At 49.3% G+C, this 22,125-nt stretch overlaps 2 protein-coding genes across 2 annotated transcripts in view; both read left to right on the top strand.

Moving 5' to 3' along the window:
* LOC311316420 (laminin subunit alpha-3-like) overlaps positions 1 to 2,885 on the top strand; it is a gene marked incomplete at both ends in the record, with an annotated part of 64,246 nt that extends 61,361 nt beyond the window's left edge. Inside the window, 7 exons of the mRNA XM_084447262.1 lie at positions 554 to 731; positions 856 to 1,011; positions 1,120 to 1,285; positions 1,427 to 1,578; positions 1,935 to 2,028; positions 2,252 to 2,371; positions 2,740 to 2,885. Of these exons, the coding sequence (XP_084303388.1) occupies positions 554 to 731; positions 856 to 1,011; positions 1,120 to 1,285; positions 1,427 to 1,578; positions 1,935 to 2,028; positions 2,252 to 2,371; positions 2,740 to 2,885 (1,012 nt within the window). The remainder of the gene's footprint in view (positions 1 to 553; positions 732 to 855; positions 1,012 to 1,119; positions 1,286 to 1,426; positions 1,579 to 1,934; positions 2,029 to 2,251; positions 2,372 to 2,739) is intronic.
* A 1,747-nt stretch (positions 2,886 to 4,632) lies between these two features.
* On the top strand, positions 4,633 to 13,017 carry LOC311316523 (tetratricopeptide repeat protein 39C-like). Its single transcript, XM_084447390.1, has 14 exons — positions 4,633 to 4,907; positions 6,243 to 6,291; positions 6,621 to 6,749; positions 7,657 to 7,771; positions 8,270 to 8,669; positions 9,990 to 10,158; positions 10,251 to 10,344; positions 10,451 to 10,558; positions 10,845 to 10,954; positions 11,059 to 11,182; positions 11,462 to 11,559; positions 11,695 to 11,799; positions 11,946 to 11,984; positions 12,076 to 13,017. Exons 1-14 carry the CDS (start codon positions 4,765 to 4,767, stop codon positions 12,163 to 12,165), a joined length of 1,773 nt encoding a protein of 590 aa, XP_084303516.1. The 5' UTR covers positions 4,633 to 4,764; the 3' UTR covers positions 12,166 to 13,017.
* Positions 13,018 to 22,125: the final 9,108 nt, after the last annotated feature.

The raw sequence follows: 22,125 nt of genomic DNA, 5'->3' as shown, positions 1-22,125 counted from the left end.
CGAGCCGACGCGGTGAGATGGAACACCTTCAGTTTCGTTTTGTTGACGGGGGGGGGGGGGGGGGGGGTGCTTCGCGATTTGTTGACGGGGGGGGGGGGGGGGGGTGCTGCTGCGCGATTTGTTAACGGGGGGGGGGGGGTGCTGCTGCGCGATTTCTTGACGGGGGGGGGGGGGTGCTGCTGCGCGATTTGTTGACGGGGGGACAGGCCAGCTGGCTCTCTAACGGCCCACGCAAATGACACCTGAAACTAACAGAGGGAGGGGTGGGGCCTACATATGATTGGGCCAGCCCAGTGTCAGTATAGAAAATGGACCAATGGGCCGCTGTCCCTGCTCTATGGGCCGTTCGTTAGCTCTTTTTTTTTTTAGATCGGCCCACAAGTAGGTCCGGCCCACCCGCCACATGGCCAGTCCGGCCCTGCACACACACACACACAAACTCACTAACATATGCATGTGCACACACACACACACACACTCACTAACATGTGCATGCATACACACACACACACACACCTCTAACAGTCTGATATCTCTCTTCCTCCCTTCGTAGACCTCACTTCTCTCTGGACGTCAGGACTAGGTCTGCCGAGGGCCTGCTGTTCTATGCAGCCACCAGGGGGAGCTCTCACTTCGCTCTCTATGTGTCCAAGGGCAGAATCAGGCTGTCTGTAGGCAAGGCTAAGGAGATCTTCAACAGGGAGAAATACAATGACGGAAAGTGGCACTCGGTAAGTCGAATGGCTCCTTTAAACAGTGCATCTTGCACTGCAATTTTTGAGGGTCCAGTTCTTGGTGTTTAAACATGTTTATGGGAATATATAACATCCTTTTTTGTGGTGATTGTTGCTATAGGTCATCTTCAGTCTGGAGAAGAAGAAGTACCGGTTGGTCGTGGACGGCATCAGGGCCCAGGATGGTCAGCTGACCTCCGATGAGGCCTCATTCATGGAGCTCCTGTCACCTGTTTACCTGGGCAGTGCCCCAGAACCCTTACACAGAACGCTAAAGGTAGACAACACACACACACACACAAACACACGCTATCCTAGCAGTAGCCTACACACACCATGAAACTCCAACACCAAAAAATACTTTTTGACTATTCTTTCCCTGTAGTCAAAGCTTCTCCCAAAGCAAAGCGTGGTCGGCTGTATCCGCAACTTCAAGATGAATGGCACGCCTATCCCAGGGCCGACAACCAATCACGGCGCTGGCCCCTGCTTTGACGGACAGACCCAGAGTGGGGCCTATTTCTCGGGGGAGGGGGCCTATGTCATCATCAGTGAGTATCAGTGTGTGCTCATCACAGATGATAGCGGCAGTGGCGTTCACTATGATGATGTTCGCCGTAATGATGATGGTGATGGCGTTTACTGTACGACAATAATGATGATGATGACGACGAGGTCGCTGTCCGTTCCAGACGATTCCTTCGTCGTGGGCTCCAGCTTTGAGCTGGTGTTTGAGTTCCGGCCCCGCGGTCTGAACGGGGTTCTGCTCCACGTGGGGGACAGCAGGCCCAGACGGGGCCCCGGCACCGGCCCCCACCTCAGCCTCTACATGCACCGAGGAGAGGTGAGCCGGCACTGGGTCTGTCTTCTGTTGTGGAAAACGATGCATTCTTTCCCATAGGCTGATGACATAATTGGAAGACATCCCAGCATGCAAGCTGCGATAGATAGATAGATAGACAGACAGACAGACAGACAGACAGACAGACAGACAGACAGATAGACAGATAGACAGATAGATAGATAGATAGATAGATAGATAGATAGATAGATAGATAGATAGATAGATAGACAGACAGACAGACATATGTACAAGATACAGGCTCCATGAACAATGAATTGCTCAGCACTGGACCGGTTGGTTATGTCCATAGGAATATTTTGTTGTTTTGATACTACAGTATACTGGTATTCTCTCAGGTGGTGGTGCAGGTGAACAATGGAGCTGGTGAATTCAAGGTGTCCGTCCGGCCCAAACACAGCTTGTGTGACGGGATGTTCCATAGAGTAGCAGGTACTGTACATTAGGACGTTTTTACTACACACACACACACACACACACACACACACACACACATTATTCAGCCCCATCTTAATCTCTACCCATATCATCTACTATAACAAATTATTACCCCCCACAATACTGTAAATGTCCTCTCTATGTGACACCTGTGTGTGTGTGTGTGTGTGTGTGTCTCTCTCTCTCTCTCTCTCTCTCTCTCTCTCTCTTACCCTAGTGATCAAGAAGGATAATGTTGTGGAGATGCACGTGGACACTGAGGGCGACTACAAAATCGGACCACCCTCCTCAACCTCCACTCAGACCAAAGACCCGCTCTATGTGGGGGGCATTCCTGGTGGGTGATACTGCAGCACACTATGAATTGAATTGAATGACTTTATCAATGAAAATGTAGCTTCTCAAAACAACCGCCGTTTCAAAACAACATTACATATCGATGGTAGCCCTGAGGTGAGACTTACTAGCAGGCTACTAGTACTTTAAAGGTTGCCAGTTCGAATCCCAAATAGCAGGTGGTGTTTGAGCTGATGACTGTAGGGTGCCTTGCATCAATAGTTCAGTTGGCAACCATTCCTGTAGATAAGTGGACATTCAGCTGGTACTGCATAGTGCTTCTAACTCAAAGGCTTGGTCAAGCAAGCTATAGCTGAGCCTAGATCAGTGACCAGCATGTTAATCTACTGTTGTCTCGCCCTGGCGCAGAAACGCTCAGGGACCTGAGCCTCCCTGTGTCCTCGTCCTTCGTGGGCTGCATCCAGAACATGCAGATCAACCAGGACCTGGTCTCCTTTGAGAAGCTCTCGGGGGCGTTCGGACCAGTCAACCTCAGAGAGTGTCCGGCTGGATGACAGGGCCACGCCGCCACCAGTCGACCACACCTAGGGACCACGCCTCCCCTCACCCCCCCCCCCGGCCGCCACGTGCAATCAGTTACCAAGACAGAGAATGTGTATGTGTGTTGGAATGCAAACATACGTGTGTGTGTGTGTGTGTGTGTGTGTGTGTGTGTGTGTACAGTATGTGTGTAAGAGAAAGAGAGAGAGGGAGAGAGAGAGAGAGAGATGAGGTAGAGGTAGGAATCAGAATCATGCGTGTTGCTCTGTATCAGGAACATAAGAGATTAGCTGTTCAGATTTTTCCCTATACATTTACATTGCGATCAATTCTTTATTCCCTTGCCCTCTTGTCTTCTTACTGAATAAATTCTACTATTCCGGTGTTTCAACATCTGGTTTAGAAATAGTCTTGGCCCTTCATTGACAAATGGATTGCATCCTTTTTTGGCACCCAAGATTCAACACTGTTTTCAGCTTCCTCTATCTTGGCACTTTTGACCTGATCTATAGTTTTTAATGTGAGGAAACTGTTTGTACTGCTGCCATTCTTGGCCAGGTCGCTATTGAAAAACAGATTTTAATCTCAATGGGTCTAAACCTGGTTAAATAAAGGTTAATCAATCCTGTGCTTCGATGATAGGTTGTACTGTAAATACTATAGGCCAATGGACAGGAATAGTGGACTGTTGACTGATTTGAACAAAGACATTAATGCCTTACACAAACCTGAGAATCACATGGTTTTACATGTATTACCATTGTATTGTATAGCCACTGTCAATCATATTCCATTTCCATGTATACCTGCATTGCTATGCCATGTTTATTATTTGAATGTTTTTGTCTGAAGAGGATTTCATAAGTTTATAATGTTACTTGATCCATCAATCATTTGAAAAGCTTTTTTTTGAGTTAGGGTGACAGTAAATAGATTTTGGTGGGACCATGGATCATTTCAGATAATCCAGAAAATACATGGCTCTACATTTGGTTATAGCTCAGATAGCTTTGTAAATAGATATGTTTACTTGATGTTTTAATAAAGAAAAACTTGAGTGCTATCATTTACTGTACATTTGGACCATTTACAGAATAGTAGGCTACATGCATTCCTGTCTTTGACCATTGATATTTTTCATTTATGAGCAGTTTGGTATTGTCTGAAATGTTCATTTCATTTGACCTGTCACTTGTGAATGACTGTAATTGTCATAAGAAAATGTTACCATTTTGTGCAATTTTCCAACATAATTTCAGCATAAAGCATAGCATGTCCATGTCAAATATGATTGTGTGGCATTTTCCTTTATTTTTTCTCATCTCTTGCGACTCCAAAGTAGGCTAAGTCTCTATTCCGGACAAATTATTATGTGCGCCACGATTTAGACTGGCCTAAACAAACACTAGAAAACATTAACTTGTCTCAAACAATCTATCAACATGTTTTCTGTAAGGGAAACCTCGGATGACAGCTAAAGCGTTTATCGCACTTGCTCTTTGAACGCTGATTGGTTGGTATGTCCGAGGCATGCACTTCCTTCCGAGTTGCACGAATAAACACAAGGCTGTCACAGGAAACCGGCAGCACGGCGTTGACAAACGTTCTGTTTACACTGTACGATTAGGGAATTTGATGGTCCGAAGATGGGATGTAATTTACTGCAGTTGAGAGCGAAATTGGGTCTGAATCTGTAGTTAAAAAAGCAAGTGGATCAACTCGAGGAACGCCTCCTTTCACCCTCCCGTCTTGCCCAGAGCTCTCCCCGGCTCCGGTCTCCGGTCCTCATTCTGTTCAAGTTCTCCCGGTGTGTGTTTTGGTTCAGTAGCAGTCACGGTGCGCGCTGCATGAGGTTTTCAGAGACATCGAGTACCTTGAGAGAGAGAGAGATCAATGGCGGACCCTACGGATCGAGCCCAGAAATGCGTGGAAGGGATTCCGGAGCAGATTGACGATGCGGACTTGGCACTGAAAGGAATCAACATGCTTCTCAACAACGGCTTCAGGGAGAGTGACGAGCTGTTTAGAAAATACAGGTTAGTCTACGAGTCATGTGGCTTTCACTGATTAATAATTGTGATATAACAGCCGTAATGCATGAGATAATGGCCATAGAGTTAAGACCCTAGTTGATTTCCGGGCCTGTTTGTGTCAGAATGGGGAAGCCCAACTCTGATCAGCCGCAGACATAGCCATTTCATATTTTCAGGAGAACTGATGGTGACATTTCTTGGCTGTCTGAATGAAATGCACAATTCGCAAGTGAGTTCTCCTCTTGTCTCATTGCAAAACAGTGTACTTCTGATACGTATCAGAAGTTTGCTACAATGTTTCTGACTCATACGTGTTTAAAGTGTTGCGCTTGATTCTGCAGTTAATGCACCTACTGTATCTCTCTCTCCCTTTCTCTCTCTCTCTCTAACACACACACACACACACGCACACACACACACACACACACACATTCCTTTCATGCTTCAGAACTTTGTTGCCCTCTGTCACAAGTTTATTTTGGAGATCAACTAATTTATCTCACTAGTCAATTGCAATCACAATACTCCCTGATCCGGCTCCTTGGTCTAGAACGAGCGTGTACTTTGTTCTCCAAACAGCTGCGACGGTGAGCGACTTGTGCCGAGTCAGCCACGATTATCACCCCTCTCTTACGTTTTCAACTATCACTGAGATTAGTCTCGCTATTGAACGGATCGTTTCAAGTCATCAACTGTTGACTCAACACAGAGAAGAGGAGCAGAGTTGACTCAACACAGAGAAGAGGAGCAGATTGGGGCCAATCATCGGCCGGGTTAAGATGAAGATAACCCGGTCCACCCCCCACCTCGCAGGAGACCCCGGTCGCTCTCAGCCCCCGACTCCCGCTGACAGCTGAAATGTCACCCGCCCCCCCCTCCTCCTCTAATTACAGCCGGCACCGGGCTGCTGCACTGTGCCAGAGCTGCCTTGTTGGAGATGAAAGACAGAGTGTTCCCCCGAGACATGAAGGGAAACCCTGTACGAGAAGCTGTGTCTGTGTCCTTAGATGTCACATTGCCGGCGTTAAGTGCTTTTGCCTGACACTTAACGCCTCTTGACTGTCTTTACATATCGCCTCACGACTGTCTTTTCATATCGCCTCTCGACTGTATTTTCATATCTTTCGATGGGACTCGGAGAGTATAAGAGTGTGGCGTGCGTGAAGGCAGTAGACCGACACCGAGGGGGCAGTTCACCTCACGCCTTCATGTCTTTTAAAGTGATCCACTTTAGCCGCGTGAGATAAGCGTTTATCCAACATGTCGTTGACTGATAAGGTACTCTACTCAACCGTCTCTCTCTCTCTCTCTCTCTCTCTCTCTCCCCCCCTCTCACAGAACCCACAGTCCGCTGATGAGCTTTGGAGCCAGTTTCGTTAGTTTCCTTGTGAGTACAGTAGCTTTTCCTCTATGCCCGCATGTCCAACGCTACTTCCACCGCTAGTCTGTACGTTGCACAGTTTAATTTCGAAGGTGAGCCTCCCCTAGATTTTGACTAGAGTTGCTTGTGGGCCTAGCAGCTCATCCTAATGGATCAGCAGGGATTCCCCCTGCGGTGCTGGACTCCGCCCCCTGCCGATGCCCCTCGCACTTGTCATCAATGATTCATAACGAGGGGGCTTACGGTGGGCTCAAGCCTGGCGCTCAGCGTTGAGAATGGCTCAGATAGGTCTGAAGTGTGAAGTCCTGCAGGACTAGTGTTTGTGTTGTGTGCAGAATGCCATGATGACGTTTGAGGAGGAGAAGATGCAGATGGCCTTCGAGGACCTTAAGGCCACAGAAAGGCTGTGCGAGAGTGACAGCGCCGGGGTCATCGAGACCATCAAGAACAAGATCAGGAGGAGTGTGAGTGCGACTCTCTCAACACACCCTCGCACACACACGCTCGCTCGCACACACACACACACTCCACATACAAACACACACACACGCAAGCGCCTGCGCACACACACACGCACACACACTCCACATACACACGCACACACAATCCACATACACACGCACGCGTCTGTGCACACACACGCTCGCTCGCTTGCTCGCGCACACACACACACACACTCCACATACACACACGCACGTGCCTGCGCGCACACACGCTCGCTCGCTTGCACACACACACACAGGCTGGATAAACACTCACAAGCTCAAAAGAACATACAAGCTCAAAAGAACATACACCTATTGACTTTATCACACCCATCTCTACTCACACACACACACACACACACACACACACACACACACACACACACACACACGTAAAGTAAAACCAGTACCAAAGCAGAACCTACCGCCACCAGAGTCATGGGTTCATTACCTACAGTATTTGCTTTGCTCATAACAAGCTTACCCTGCTCCTACCAGTGCTGTGTGTTATGCACAGTATAGTTTCACATAACCAGACCCTCTCTCCACACTTCCTGTACGCTGTGCCAGCGCTGGAGAAAGGTCTGTCTGGACTCATTACCATTCAGGGATAGGGGGGAAAAATACTGTATTTCTTTAAACAATCACAATGGTCTTCGGTGGAGTGGTTGCTAGGTTGTTGTTATTTCTCTTAGTCTGGACTGAATCGGATTGGGCCGGATATCAGATCCGCCGCCACTAATTGGGCAGTGATAAACAAATGGCTAGGCTTATCCCCAGAACCTGCATCCGTTGAGTCAAGACTGTCACGATATGGTGTGTGCATGCTGTATCTAACTGTGTGTGTCTGTGTGTCTGTGTGTCTGTGTGTGTGTGTGTGCTTCAGATGGACTCCCAGAGGTCGGGGGTGGGGCTGGTGGGCCGTCTCCAGCGGCAGATCATCGTGGCAGACTGCCAGGTGTACCTCGCCGTGCTCTCCTTCATCAAACAGGAGCTGTCGGGTACGGGCTGCCGCCCATCGCCGCCGCTACAGCCTCCGGGGCCGTTCTCCGACTGCCCGGACCGGAACGTCAATCCTTAAAAGCGGACGGCGTCCTTGACCGCCGCACCGTAGTTATCTGACGGGTGTCACGAGACACTCGTCAGCGTTGCGTCCGCCAGTGTTGACCCCGGTTGGGTTTGATCGTCACACGTGAACGCCTCGCTTAAACGCCAGCTACGCCACTGAAAAGCTAGCGATTGGGTGGCGTGAGTGGGCGGTATTTATACCGAGGAGTGAGTTTAACCGATTCAACACAAGCCGGGCATGTCCCTGTGATTGGCTGTGGCACTGTATATAAACCCGCCTTGCCCACATGATGGACTGTGTTGTACTACGCCGTTGTACTACGCCGTAGTATTTACTCTCCGCGTGTGTTTCTTTTCACTAACGTCCTGCTTCCTGTGTGGCTCCCTCGTGGGTATCGTATCTCACTGGCCTCATCCTCTTTCCACCCCAGCATACATCAAAGGCGGCTGGATCCTCCGCAAGGCCTGGAAGATGTACAACAAGTGCTACAGCGACATCAGCCAGCTACAGGAGCGCAGCAGGAGGAGGGTCTCCGAGAAGGAGGGCTCCCCGGCCGCCTCTCCCTCGCCGTCCCCATCCTCGGACCGGCCCGACCGGAACAAGGCCGCGCCCCCCTCGGCGCCGGGCGGCGCTGTGAGCCCCGAGGCCCTGGACAGGCTGAAGGGCTCGGTGAGCTTCGGCTACGGCCTGTTCCACCTCTGCATCTCCATGGTGCCGCCGCACCTGCTGAAGATCGTCAACCTGCTGGGCTTCCCCGGCGACCGGCGCCAGGGCCTGTCCGCCCTCGCCTACGCCAGCGAGAGCAAGGACATGAAGGCCCCCCTAGCGACGTGAGTAGGTGTGCAGACGGAACAGCCCTCATCAAAAGGCTACAGGGTAGCGACGTTTGTGTCTGATATTGTGCCCAGTGTTCATGAAATGAGCAGTCTCACCAATGTGTTACCCCCAATTTGTTCTTTTCTGTGTTCCTATTTGATTGATCTTCTCTGTTGACTGTTTTACAACCTCTGTGAAACTTCTTTCTAATCTGTTTCCATTGAAATCAGTCTGTTTAGAAACACCCTTTGCTCTGTGACATCACCTCCCTGTACCCTTTGTCCCTGAGTGCATGTGACTTCCTCTTCCATGTCCCGCGATGTTTCAGTCCGACCATTCTGATGAGGGAAACACTTCCTGTTTCAGAATCCGATTTGCAAATGGTCATATTAGAATTGTCTTTGTTTGAAACCATCTTGAATCGACCACTCGCATGTTCTTTTGATACTCTAACTTAACCAAGTTAGATTTTCATCCATACCAGTAATGATAATGTAATCAGATTATTTTTACGGGACTCTGCGTCGGGGCTGTTGCTATGCGGATGTACATAATTTGACCTATCATATAGTCTCTGCTCGCTCCTCTAGATGAGACAGAGTGACCGGGAGGAGGGGTGGGGTGGGGGGGGGGGGGAGGGGGGTGAAGATAGTATTTCTGGCTGGATGACACCATCTTATGCTGTTGGCCTGAAGCCCAATTGCGAATATTGCTGATTACCATATAGAAGAGCATATTTATGATTTAGTCAGCTAATAGTGATTAAAATCTTGCCCATGTGGCCTCTGCGGAAGGCGCTGCCTTACCACCAGTTTAGGCTGTGGAATCGGTGCGGACCAGATGCCGAAACTACCGTACCGCTGCAAGGGCCCCAGCTGGTCTGGACGGCCAAACGGTCAAACGGCCAAACATGGGCGCCGAAAGGGAGCCGGCTGGGCTTCCCGGCGCTTCCGCAGTCGGTCTGACCCGGGCCTGAGACACACACCCGTCATCAATGAGTCATCGCAGGGGCCGAGGCCAACGGCTCAATTCAATTCAAAAAACTTAATTAATCCCTGAGGGGCAAGTCCTGAAGCTGGCATAGTACAGCCCTACAAATAGATATGAGCTGGTCGCTCATTTAGGCATGTGATGGCTCATTCTTCAGAGGTCATGTTATTGCTTGTGTGCACTTGTTAACCTGCTCGAATCCAACAGATTCTGTGAATGGTCAGTCACACACACTAGCATGCCTTCATACGCATCTTTTTACCGTATATTACGTAGAATAAAGCCCTCTGTAAATCCAGTTCCCAGATCTGGAAACCTGATTTTATTTTGTATTTTTTTGGCAGGCTGGCCCTCCTGTGGTACCACACGGTCGTCCAGCCCTTCTTCGCCCTGGACGGCTCCGACACGCAGGCCGGGCTGGCGGAGGCAAGGTCCATCCTCCAGCAGCGAGAGACGGTCTACCCAGACTCCTCCCTGTTCATGTTCTTCAAAGGCCGGCTGCAGCGCCTGGAGGTAAACCCCGGAAGCGCGCGGAGAGAGAGGCGCCCCGGCACGTCGGTCAACACCACCGCGATTAACCTTTTGACTCTCGACTCGTCTTCCAGTGCCAGATCAACGGCGCCCTGACGTCCTTCAACAACGCCTTAGAGCTGGCCACGGACCAGAGGGAGATCCAGCACGTGTGCTTGTACGAAATAGGTGCGTGATACGGCCCGTACGCTTCCGCCTCGGCAGATAGTTCCGGCCCGCGGCGTTCCGACGGGGTCTTCACCGGCTGGTCGTTTGTTGTGGTCCCTCCCCCCAGGCTGGTGCAGTATGATCGAGCTGAGTTTCGGCGACGCCTACCGGGCGTTCGAGCGGCTGAAGTCTGAGTCCCGGTGGTCCCAGTGCTACTACGCCTACCTGACTGGAGGTGAGAGGGCTGGGGTTAAAGGTCGCGAAGTTGAGTGTTTTTTTGTTTGTTTGTGTGTGTGTGTGTGTGTGTGTGTGTGGGGGGGGGGGGGTGGTGGGGGGGGTTTAAGGTTAAAAGTCAGTCTCTTAGTGAAGTAAGAGCAAATCAGCAGTGGTTTGTTTGATAATAGTTTTGTGGCCTGACAGTTTTCTAGGATGGTGTACAATGAAGCTACTCACTCACCCTCCCTCGTGGTGTCGCACGCGGACGCACGCGCGCCCGTGCGCTTTTCTGTCTGTTGTCGTAGTGTGCCAGGGCGCCACCGGGGATCTGGAGGGAGCCACCGCCGTCTTCCAAGACGTCCAGAAGCTCTTCAAGCGCAAGAACAATCAGATCGAGCTCTTCGCCTTGAAGAGGGTGAGTGCGGCCACAGCACAACGCCGCGTCTTCCTCTTCGCAGTCGCGGCCGAACCGAGGGGAGCGGTTCAAACGAGACGTTAACAGCGCGGTCTTATACGCAGGCTGAGAAGCTAAGGAGACGCCCCCCGTCCAAGGAGCTGTGCATTCTGGGAGTGATCGAGGTGTTGTACCTGTGGAAGGCGTTGCCCAACTGCTCCACCTCCAAGCTCCAGACCATGAGTCAGGGTAGGTGCACTCACCGTCAGAACATCACAAAAGCCCACCTGACACCGAGCAAACACACCCACGATCGGATGCCATTCGACAACACGTTCACTTTTCAATCCAGTACCTGTGAAAGGAATAGTTCCCCCTTTACTATCAGCTATCGCATGCCCATAAACAGGAACGTCTGTGAAATTTTAGCTGTGGCTGTATGTGTAGTAGTATTGTGACTATAAGGGGCGGAGTTACTGGGGATGTGGAAGGACGCTCGGGGGAGTATTAAGGCTTCTCTCCTCTCAGTTCTACAGGAAGTCAATGACGCCACCTCTGCTGGCCTGAAAAACCTGCTGCTCGGAGCCATTCACAGATGTCTGGGGAACACCAAAGATGCCATTCGGGTACTGCTCCATTTTCTCTCAACTGAAGCATATTCCTGTATGCATGCATATGAAAAAGCCTATAAAAATGTCTTCTGAACAAATTGTACCTTGCTTGCTAAAGCTCTCTGGAGATTTATTGATTGAACGTTACAGTGCTTTCAACTGGCTGCAAGAGACGAAGTCGGCCGTCAGAACAACCACTATGTGCAGCCCTACTCCTGCTACGAATTAGGCTGTGTTCTACTGGACAACCCAGAGGTGTGTGTGTGTGTCTGTGTGTCTGTGTGTCTGTGTGTCTGTCTGTCTGTCTGTCTGTCTGTCTGTCTCTGTCTCTGTGTGTGCGCCACACGTGACTGAGAGAGAGAACCTTAATTATAAAGTCTTGATCGTCTTTTCTCTTGCAGTCTGAGGAGAAGGGCAGATCGCTGATGCTCCAGGCCAAGGTACGGTCAAACCATTCATTTCTCAGCCATCAGTCGGTCTAAAACGCATGAGAACCTTTCTGAGATGGCATCCGTCTGTGTTTTTGTGCAGGAGGACTACGCTGGCTACGACTTTGAGAACAGGCTCCATGTGCGTATCCACTCTGCCCTCGCCCCGATGAGGGAGGCGCCACCGCCCTGACCCGGCCCCCCGCTTGCCCAAACCACCGCCCCAGGCCCGTCACCGGATCTGGGGAAACGGATTCCGTCGGAGAAACCATCACAACACCATTCTGGCACTGCAACGGTCCATTGACAGTGCATTTGTTACTTTAGTTGACCCTGATTTTGAACAACGTGCCAACAAGTCATTTGTAATGCATACATAGTTTACAGTGAGTGTTCGACGGAGGAATAGGGTAGTTACAAGTGCTCAAGTGTTATTACAGTGTGTTTCAGCTGGATCAACCTGTTACTGTGTTTTCTGGAAAGGACCCATGGATTCATGGGTGTAGAATCTTCCCTCTGGGTGTCCAATGATGCCTGCAGTCCTATAAAAACGTCAACCTAGATATCAAACCTGCCATGGTAATTGTAAACTACAGTGGGAAAAATTGGCAAGTTTAAGCTGTGTCAAACATGCAAAAGCAGAGTGGCACCTGTTGGAATTGTGTGCTAGAATCCGCTGTCTGGTTTGCTGTCAGTCAATGGCCCAAAAGTCATGGCTGTCACCATCCTTGACAATGTATTTTATCATGCATTTTATCTATAATCTGGCCTTAATATCACCCTGGATGGTGATGATCTGAAAATATCAAATGTCATGGCAAACACATCTAGACAGCCATGTAATAAAGTGTTATAAACTACCATCCCATTGTAATTAGCTGTAGTTCTGCTTTCTAACATCTTTCAAGGGACTATTTATATCTGTGCAGATGAGTGGTTGCACTGATGAGCGTACAGTAGTTTTTGTAGCTAAATTATTTTGTCATTTGAGAATACGACATGCACACTGTAGCCTACTAACTCAGCAGTATTTTTATTTGTTGGGAACTGGCATAAATGTTCTTGTATGTACATTTGTTTTGAGATAAATAATCTAAAAATTAAATCTCTTAAATCAATTATGCATTTCATGTGGCATATTTGAAGTTGAAATGATGTTAAGGCCTACTTAAATAATTATTGAAACATCATGATTTATCAGAGCAGGTTCGACTTTCATAAGCATGAGATGTGAGTAGCCTAATCAAGCAGCGGACGTCTTGAGAGGACGTCATGATTCTAGTTATCATCGTGCCATTATGACGCCACTGGTAGGAGTTGTTATTTAACGCCGAATACATTTTCTTCATTCGCTGTTGGACACCTCAACGCCTTTGATCACAATTTGATCTCTCCCTTTACATGTAAGTTCATCATACTATAGTAATTAAAACAAATATGTATAAATTATACACGATCGAAGCAGTGATATCAATGATTTCGAAGCAGTGATATCAATGATTTCGAAGTGTTTGATTATTCTGTAACACCTTTAGCAGAAAGATGCACCATCAGCGTACCGTGGTTCCCCCGGGGCTGAAGGTTTTACTCGAGGGATTGAGCAAGGCCGTAGTGAGGTACCAACCGGAGGACATTGCTAATTTCGCATCGATCTACTTCAATGCTCTTCTCGACTTCAAAGCAGGTGAGATTGATAGCCTGTGTGTGGGGGATTAACGCGTTGCTAAGCAATTACAATCAAAACATTTATTTACCCTCCGACCCTTTCTTTGCACTGTTTGACAGAGAAGCCAGCCTTGAGTTTAAACAAACTTGTGAACGAATTCAAAGCAACAAAAGGCTCTCATTGTAAGTTACATTATGCTCAATATCATTAGTCCTGGTGTGCGTCTTGGTATGCTCTGATTAGGTCTCAGTAATATGTTTCATTCCCTTCTTGTAGTCTACAAGAAGAAAGTTCTACCTGTAGCTGTCCATGGTACTGAGACGCTCCCCCACCCCGAACCAGTCCAAGAATGGAAGGCAGGTCCTATGCTGATGGAGGCCAGACAGGATGTTAGTGAGCCCCACCCGTTCCCCAGCGAGAACTCCTGGCCGGACCCTGGCGAGCTCACTGACTGGGAGCTGGCTGAGTATGGGCTGGACGGCTTTCTCTCGGCCACCAGCATCACGCTGTCCCCGGGGCCCATCCTGGTCGAGATGGCCCAGGACCTGGCCATGTTCCGCCGTAAGCGCAGCCCCGAGGGCTCGCCCTGGGACAGCCCCCCGTGGGATTCCCAGGACCGAGGCTCCTCCCCCTGCGTCGGGTTCCGCTCGGCCCTGTTTGAGCGGGTCTCGCTGAGCGAGGCCGACCCCGACGCGGACGCGGTCCTGATCCGGACGGGCTCCCTCCCGTGGGAGTCCCTGATCATCGTCCAGACGGAGGACGTCCCCGATGTGATCGTGTTCCAGGCCGACCCGCGACTGGCTGAGAATCAGGCGACGGCACCCTGCTGTGCTGCCCCGACGGTTGCCCTGCTGGCGGACGTGCCGCAGCTGGAGGTGGTGGGAACGGCCCTCCGTACTCTGATCGCGCCCAGTGACGAGGTGTCCGACGCCATCGTGTCTGAGCCCGCCACCGCAGCTCCTGGAGACGAGCTCATTCTCCCAGAGGCCTTCGCTGCCATGGCAGAACCGCCGGAGGAGATGACTTCTCCCCTCCCAGTTACCTCCCTGGACGTCCCCGTCGCCGCCACCCCCCTCGCTATGTTGGACCACCTCCCTTCCGAAATACTAAAAGTGAATAGACCGCTTCCTGTGCTGCCGGAAACCCAGCCCCGCTGCCTGGCGTACCCCCCTGCCGGGGCACCGGGAGTCGTCTCCCCCTCGTGTCTGATGTGCTTTCCCGCAGAGGCGGCGGAGGAGATGAGAGCTCCGATGGAGGCGTGTCCTCCTAAGCCGGTCCCAGAGAAGACAGGGGCCTCCTGCTCCCCGGGTCTCCCTGCCACCGGCGCCGCAGCAGAGGCAGAGTCATCCGGTCCGACGAGCCCCCCTGGATCCGCGGCAGAAGAGGTAGAATCAACCCTTCCGGCGTGTTCCGCCGATCTGATGAGCCCCACTTCTACTGCGGCCACCGCGGAGACACTGATTGCCGCGCCGATGTGTCGTCCAGCGCAAGAGGAGGATATCCAGGCCCCCTCCGACACCGACTCGTCCGGTTTGACGAGCCTGCCCGCTCCCTTGGCGGAAGAGGTAGAATCAACCCCTCCGGCGTGTTCCGGTGATCCGATGTGCCCCGCCTCTACTGCGGTCACCGTGGAGACGCCGACTGCTGCGGAGGATATCCTCGCCCCCTCTCGCATCGTCTCGCCCGGGCCGACAAGCCCGCCTGCTCCCACGGCGGAAGAGGTAGGATCAACCCTTCCGGAGTATTCCGGCGATCTGATCAGCCCCGTCTCCGCTGCGCTCACCGTGGAAACACCGACCGACGCTCCGACGTGTCCTCCTGCGCGAGAGCAGGACGTCCAGGCTCCCGTCCCGGCGAGCCTTCTGTTGTCGCCGCCAGGGGAAGCCGCCGCCCCTTGTTCGCCGGTCTCACCGGCTGCCACTCGGTGTGCCCCGTGCCCACCAGACGTTCCTCTAGGAGAGACGAGGACCCCCTATCTGGTCTACCTCCCACTGCCCACCGAGCTCGCCAAGACCCCCAGCCTGGTGTACCAGATGAGTTCGGGCCCAGGGGAAGCCAGGGGCCACCCCTTCATCTGTGTGCCCATGGCCCCGACGGATCTCCCACGGACCCCCAGCTATGTGGCCAACACGGCCGCGGTCCAGGAGCTCCCTCGGACCCCGAGCTGCGCGGCTTGCGAGACGCCCCGGAACCCCGGCTTCGCGTGCCCCTTCGAGGGAGCCTGGAACCTGTCCAGGAACAACAGCCTGCTGTTCTCTCCCGCTGTGGCCGCCACTTCGCCGGAGACCAGCCGCTGTCCGTTCTCCCTCGACCCCCAGGGAGGGCCGGGTACGGCGGGCCCCCAGACCCAGGCGCCGCTCTGGCAGCCTGCGTCTCTGCGGCAACAGGCGGGCACTTCCACGCTCAGCAACGGACCGTACTCCGACTTTGCGCCCCACTGTCCTTACGGGCTAAGTAAGACATTTCACGTTGTATTCGATGTCATTGTGATGTTGCCTGTAAAATATACTGTATAAGTGCTTTATCAGTGATTTAACTTTTGAAAGATGTGTTGAACTTAATTGATTTAACCAACTACAAAAAAAAAAAAATGTATTTAACTTTTGTGAACCTTTATGCTTGACAGTCAGGTCAATGAACACATTCTTATTTCGATTGTGCTATTGGTCCCCGAGGTACTGTAGCCATTGTCCCACACAGATCACTCATCTCTTTCTCCCCTCTCTCCAGGTCATGGCATGGGCCTGCCCGACTGCTTGTGTACCAACCTCTGCGGGGCGGGCAGCCACTGGCGCCTGTGTCACCTGACGCGCCCCGAGTCCCAGGGCAGGATGGTGTGCCCCCACCAGTCGTCCACGACCATGCTGCGCTGCAGCCTGGACCGCATGGCCAACGCGCCCATGTACCAGGACTGCGGGCTGTGCTGCATGTCGCATGCCACCACACGCATGCCGCGCACCCACTCCTCCCACGCCAGCCTGCACACGCACACCATGGCCGAGCCGCGTTGCCCCGCCCACAGCCTGGGCGGCTTCGTCCAGCCCCTGCACGCGTGCTCCTCCGACCCCCTCTGCTACCTCCCCCAGCACCTCCGCCTGACGCCCTCTGCCTCCCAGGAGAGGTTGGGCGTGTGCCCGCTGGCGTGCCCGCTGGCGTGCCCGCTGCAGCAGCGCCAGAGCTCCTACCTCAGGTGTGGCCACCAGGGGGGGCTAGAGCAGAGAGACAGCCTCCCCAGCTGTGGCTCGCTTCACAGCAAAGGCTCAAACACCAGTAACACCAATCCAGGTAGCCTTAATATGTGGCTCCTCCAGTCAGAATGTCATTGTTCTTAATGTTGGCATTTTAAACTGTGAATAACATGGGGTGTGTTTTAATGTATTTCAGGCTTTGTGATGAACTGTAATCCTCATGGCAACTAATCCTACCTGGATACAATGTAAGTTGTTATAATGATTTATTTTGTTTGTTTGTTTTCAACAATGTCAGCATTTTTTGTGTTCTAATTTTGCACACAGTGCTATGTGATTGTCTGACTGTATGTGTTGTTGTGTTCACTGTATGTGTGTTAAGATCTGTGTCTCAGTGCTCCATTGTGTTCTCATTTTAGGGATCCTGTTCTTCTACCAAGAACAGAAGGACCTGTTCTAGTTGTCAGTGTTGTCTTGCAGTTTCAAACTCCTGGTCATCAATAAACCACTTAATTAATCACACAAACTGTCTCTCATGAACTCTCACTCAGTAAATAAATGTGTAGTAAAGCTATAGAAGAGATATAGGCCATGGAAGAGATGTGTGTTGTCAGGTAGGTCACCTACTGATGTCATAGAATGTCAGATTCATGTTGCCTAGCAACAACTTCCTGAATCACCACTGGAGTTTTAAAAGAAAACAACCAACCTCCATCTATCTTCAAAGCTTCCTTGCCACAAAGGCGTTGCCATTTTCTAACTTGGCCTGGGCCTAAGGTCATTTTGTGCTCTTGAGACCTGAAAATGGCTGGCCTTTACTATGCTGTTCGGGGTAAGGAATATCAATCATTTTAACTTCAAATGATCAAAGGCTAGTTAGAAACAGCTGTGATAGGCCTAGGCTGAGTTATATCTAGCTGTTTTTCACAATGAGGGTCCAGCAACAAAATGTAAGCTGTGTACTACTGAAGCATGTTTGTCAAGGATTAATACAAGTAGGCCTATCTACAGTAGGTCACAAATATTGTTTATTGGGATTTTGAAATGGATGAGCCAACCAATGGAATCTCCACAAAGTACCCAACCCATATTGATTACTATCAACAGTTACTATTATTCTAACTCTGTACCCCTGTACTTTGTCACTGCTTTTGTATTTTTTTCCGTATTCTACTGTACTTCTGTACGCTACTGTATTACTGTATTTGTTGATTGTAAGCAGTGCACATTCTGTAAAAGAGACCTGGTCTCAGTATGTTCTTCCCTGTCTAAATAAAGATTTCTATCTATCTATCAAGCAAGCTTTGTGGCGCCAGCGGCCAGTCCAGTGGAGAGAGAATTCAGCTCTAGTGACAGACATTTGCCTCCTGACGTACCGGAGTCGTCTACTTCATCTGAGTCACCTAATCCAACCGTTGGCAAAGCTAACCCAGAGGCGAAAAAGAAGGCCAGATCTACCCCAAACATCTGGCACTCTGTTAAAGCAAAGTTCAAAAGAGGCCCCTCGGAGAACCCCGAGCTTGCCATGCTGCCAGTGAAAAGGCAGAGTGCCCCGGTGCAGTTAGGGCCTGGGGTCATCCCCTCTGTTGTCCCTGTCCGTCATCCTGTTCCTCATCCTCCTCCTCCTCCTCCAAAAACCCCTGTCCAGATCACCGCCCCTCCCCCAGCAGTACTGTCCACGCCCCCCGCCTCGGCGTCGAGTCGTCCCGGCCACTGCATCAAGATGAAGCTCGACAACCCCAGCGCAAGGATCGTGGTGCTGAAGAAGGTGAGCCAGTCGGCCACCGGCTCACCCCGGTTTGCAGGAGCAGTCGTGGGCGACCTGAGAACGACGCAGCCCTCCAGCCTCACGCCTCTGAGGAAGGTCACAGAGGTCAGCCCTGTGAGAATAGTCCAGCAGGGAGGGCGAACGCCCCAGACACAACAAGGTACAGTTGAGGCACAACTGACCAGTCGTTTCAACACTGACCCGTGTTATTAGTTACAGGAATTAGACTGAATGGTTAAAAAGGATCTAAGCTTTACATTGTTAATAATTTCTGAGACATACATTGCATTTAATTCCGTACAATTTTTTGTCTTTACAGTTCATCAATATTCCAGTGATGCGCCTGTGGTGTCCACACCCCAGATCCAGGTTCCTGTAACCACGGAGAGTCAGAAATTCCCAGCAGAGAAGGTTATGGTGGCAAAAGCCCCAGAAATGGAACACACCCATCTACCTCCACAAACCCCTGCCATGGGACTCTATGGTAGCTTTGCCCACAAACTAAGGAACCTCTTTGACCAGTTAGTATTTTAGAATACCTTTAATAATGCAAACAGTACAGACACTGCATATTCATTTATTCCTTTTCTTTTCTATCTTTTTATTTTATTTTATTTATTTTGCATAAAAATATGTCCATGTCTGTATTTGCAGGAAGTAATGATGGACTGCTCCTGGAGGATCATCCTGAGTTGCAAATAAACACATTCCTTACAAATGTTTTGACCTGAATTCATGGTACAGTAGTCATTATAAACTAATATAACTAATTATAGCCTTTTCATGGTGAACTGAGATGTTGGGAAGCAGTGGCTTTAATGCCAATTTATTTTGACAGACCTCATTTAAATCCAGTTTTACAGATCAAGCCTTTATTTATAATTGTGAAACACTGAGGTTTCCCTCATTTACAGTGGTGACGAGTTCACACAGTGACACAAATATCAACAAAAAAAATGCAATGTACAATAATAATAAATTAAAAACAATTAAAGATTGAAGTACATAGGTCTAGGGCCATGGACTTAAACTCTGTGACTGAAGGAAGGACCTCAGGCTTTAGTCAGTTGTAAGGCATTCCAAGTATAAGTATATAAATAAATAATAATAAGGAGCATCATGGAAAAAGCAGCCCTTCCAAGTTCAGAATGCACACAGGAACCCTGAGAACAAGCCGATCATTAGATCGAGTCTGGTAGGGGCCAAGGCTCCAGTCCAACAGAGACGAGATGTAAGGTGGAAGTTTACCAATAATGGCTTTAAAAAATAAACAAATACCAGTGATAGTTACGACTTAGAGAAAGAGATGGCCAGCCCACCTTATGATAAAGAACACAGTGGTGAGTGTCATATCTATCACCCTTAATAAATCTTAGGGCGGAGAGTCCAAGGGTTTCAGTTGTCACGGAAGCATGTCTATAGATAGTGTCACCATAATCTAATACTGATTGAAAAACAGCTTGAATAACATAGGAAAGCTAGAACGGTTTCTGTACAGGAAGCCAATTTTCTGTCGCAGCTTAGAGGCTATCTATATGAAACTTGAAAGAGAGTTTATCATCCAACCACAAACCAAGTATTTGTACTCTGTGACACTCTCATGCAGGCCATTAATGGGTAAGGGTTAGGGTTAGCCCTAACCCTAATTAGCAGTTGAACGGTGAAGTCTATCATAATCAATAGTCCTGGCTCTAGAGAACAACATAAACTTAGATATGCTAGGATTAAGGACTAGCTTAAGATTGGTGAGAGCTTCTTGTAGTACATTAAAAGCAAGTTGCAGATTAACAATGGCTTCCTGAACAGTATCCGCAATACAATAGACAACTGTATCATCAGTATATAAATGAACACGACAGCCAGTTAGTAGAGAGTTAGTATATTGTAGTGACAACATCATTAAAGGTATAATATGTAATATGTGGATTATTTATCCCATCTAGTGTCTAAAGATAAGAACTGCAACAACACAACGTATTGGTTGCCAAAATGCCAGAGAATGCACTGTTTCAGTCATACTGTGATAAGATCTTCACTCCGAGAGGAACATAACATTATACTAATCAGTAATCACAATCAAGTATTTCAGAGTGCCATGTAATAAGTTACGTTAGATGCTGTAGTGTGGAGATAACATTAGGTTTGGCTATGCAGATTCCAAGAAAGATAACGATAGCTAGTTAGCTATCTTACCGGTACAGTAGAAAAGTAGCCATGTCACCATGCAACTTTATCCCATGAAACTCCATAAACTCCGTCCAACGAGCAAAAGCTGGCCCGATATCTATCCGACTTTTGCTCCTTCTTTGTTCACTGAGCTTTTGAGATTTGTATCGCACAGTTCGCCGGGGCTCAGGCGGAGAAGCAGGACAACGAAACTCGGCCATTTTACCAAACGTTTAGCTGAAAAGAGTGAGCGGAAGTGGATGGAAAAGCTGCCGTTTTATAGTCGCACAAACACTAACCAACATCTATAATGCTGCTAATTCATGGAAGTATAACGTTAGCTGGCTACTGCTAATCTCACAGTGGTGACGCTAGAATAGTACCTGGCAACCCAGCGCGCAGTACCAACACTGTAATACTATTGGCTGGTATGATATCAACAGTATCATTGTCATAATGTAATAATTTCAGACAAAATATATTTTTTTATGGAAAAGCAATACTTTTACTCTGCAGCCTTCGCAAAGCCCTATGGATGTATTATTTTTGAAAAATGTTTATTTTTATCCACATATTACATATTATACCTTTAATATAGATGGTGAAGGACAGGACCCAACACTGAGCCTTGGGGCACACCTTTAGCTAGAGACAGGAAATCAGATTGAATGTTACCCGATTTCACACACTGACCCCTTGATGACAGATAATCCTGAAATCAACCAATTATATTTAATAATGATTTAAAAAATCCTCAGGGGAATGAATAAAATGTAAACACTGTTCAGAACTTTAAGATTGTTTAACAATGAAATTAATTAATTAATTAATGTATAAATAAAATGAATTATTATTTATGTAAACATATCTGACCATGCCATGGTTGCATAATAAAAAACAACGGTGTGCAAGAACCGCCTAGCATATAGAACAGTTTGCATGGGTTATTACGTTTGTAACCTTGCAATTATGACACCGACGTCAACAACTACCATTCCATTTTAACCGTGCATGGCAGATAACATCATGCGGCTATGTCCTCATGTTTTGGTATTGGGCGATGCAGGGATGAGGTAGGCTAATGTAGGAACGATGATTTAGAAAATTTCGTTTTAGGCAAAAAAAAGAACTCTTGACTCACTAGACCAAGCAACGGCTCGTATTCTCACAGGTTGTAAAGATGACGAAAGTCTTTCCGACGCTCATAGTTCCCTTCGGGTTGAAGAGTTGGCTTGTGGCCGTCAGTCGGGCAGTACTGTTGGAGCAACCACCCAATGTCCCGGAGTTTATAGCAACATACTGCACCGAACTTCTCAAACTGAAGCAAGGTATATAGGCTACCTTGCTAGTAGGCCGCTACGTACT

The sequence above is a fragment of the Borostomias antarcticus genome (assembly GCF_949987555.1).
Source record: "Borostomias antarcticus genome assembly, chromosome: 12".
Lineage (NCBI taxonomy): Eukaryota > Metazoa > Chordata > Actinopteri > Stomiiformes > Stomiidae > Borostomias > Borostomias antarcticus.
The sequence above is the reverse complement of the archived record's forward strand: the minus strand, read 5'-3'. Positions and strand labels throughout refer to the sequence as shown.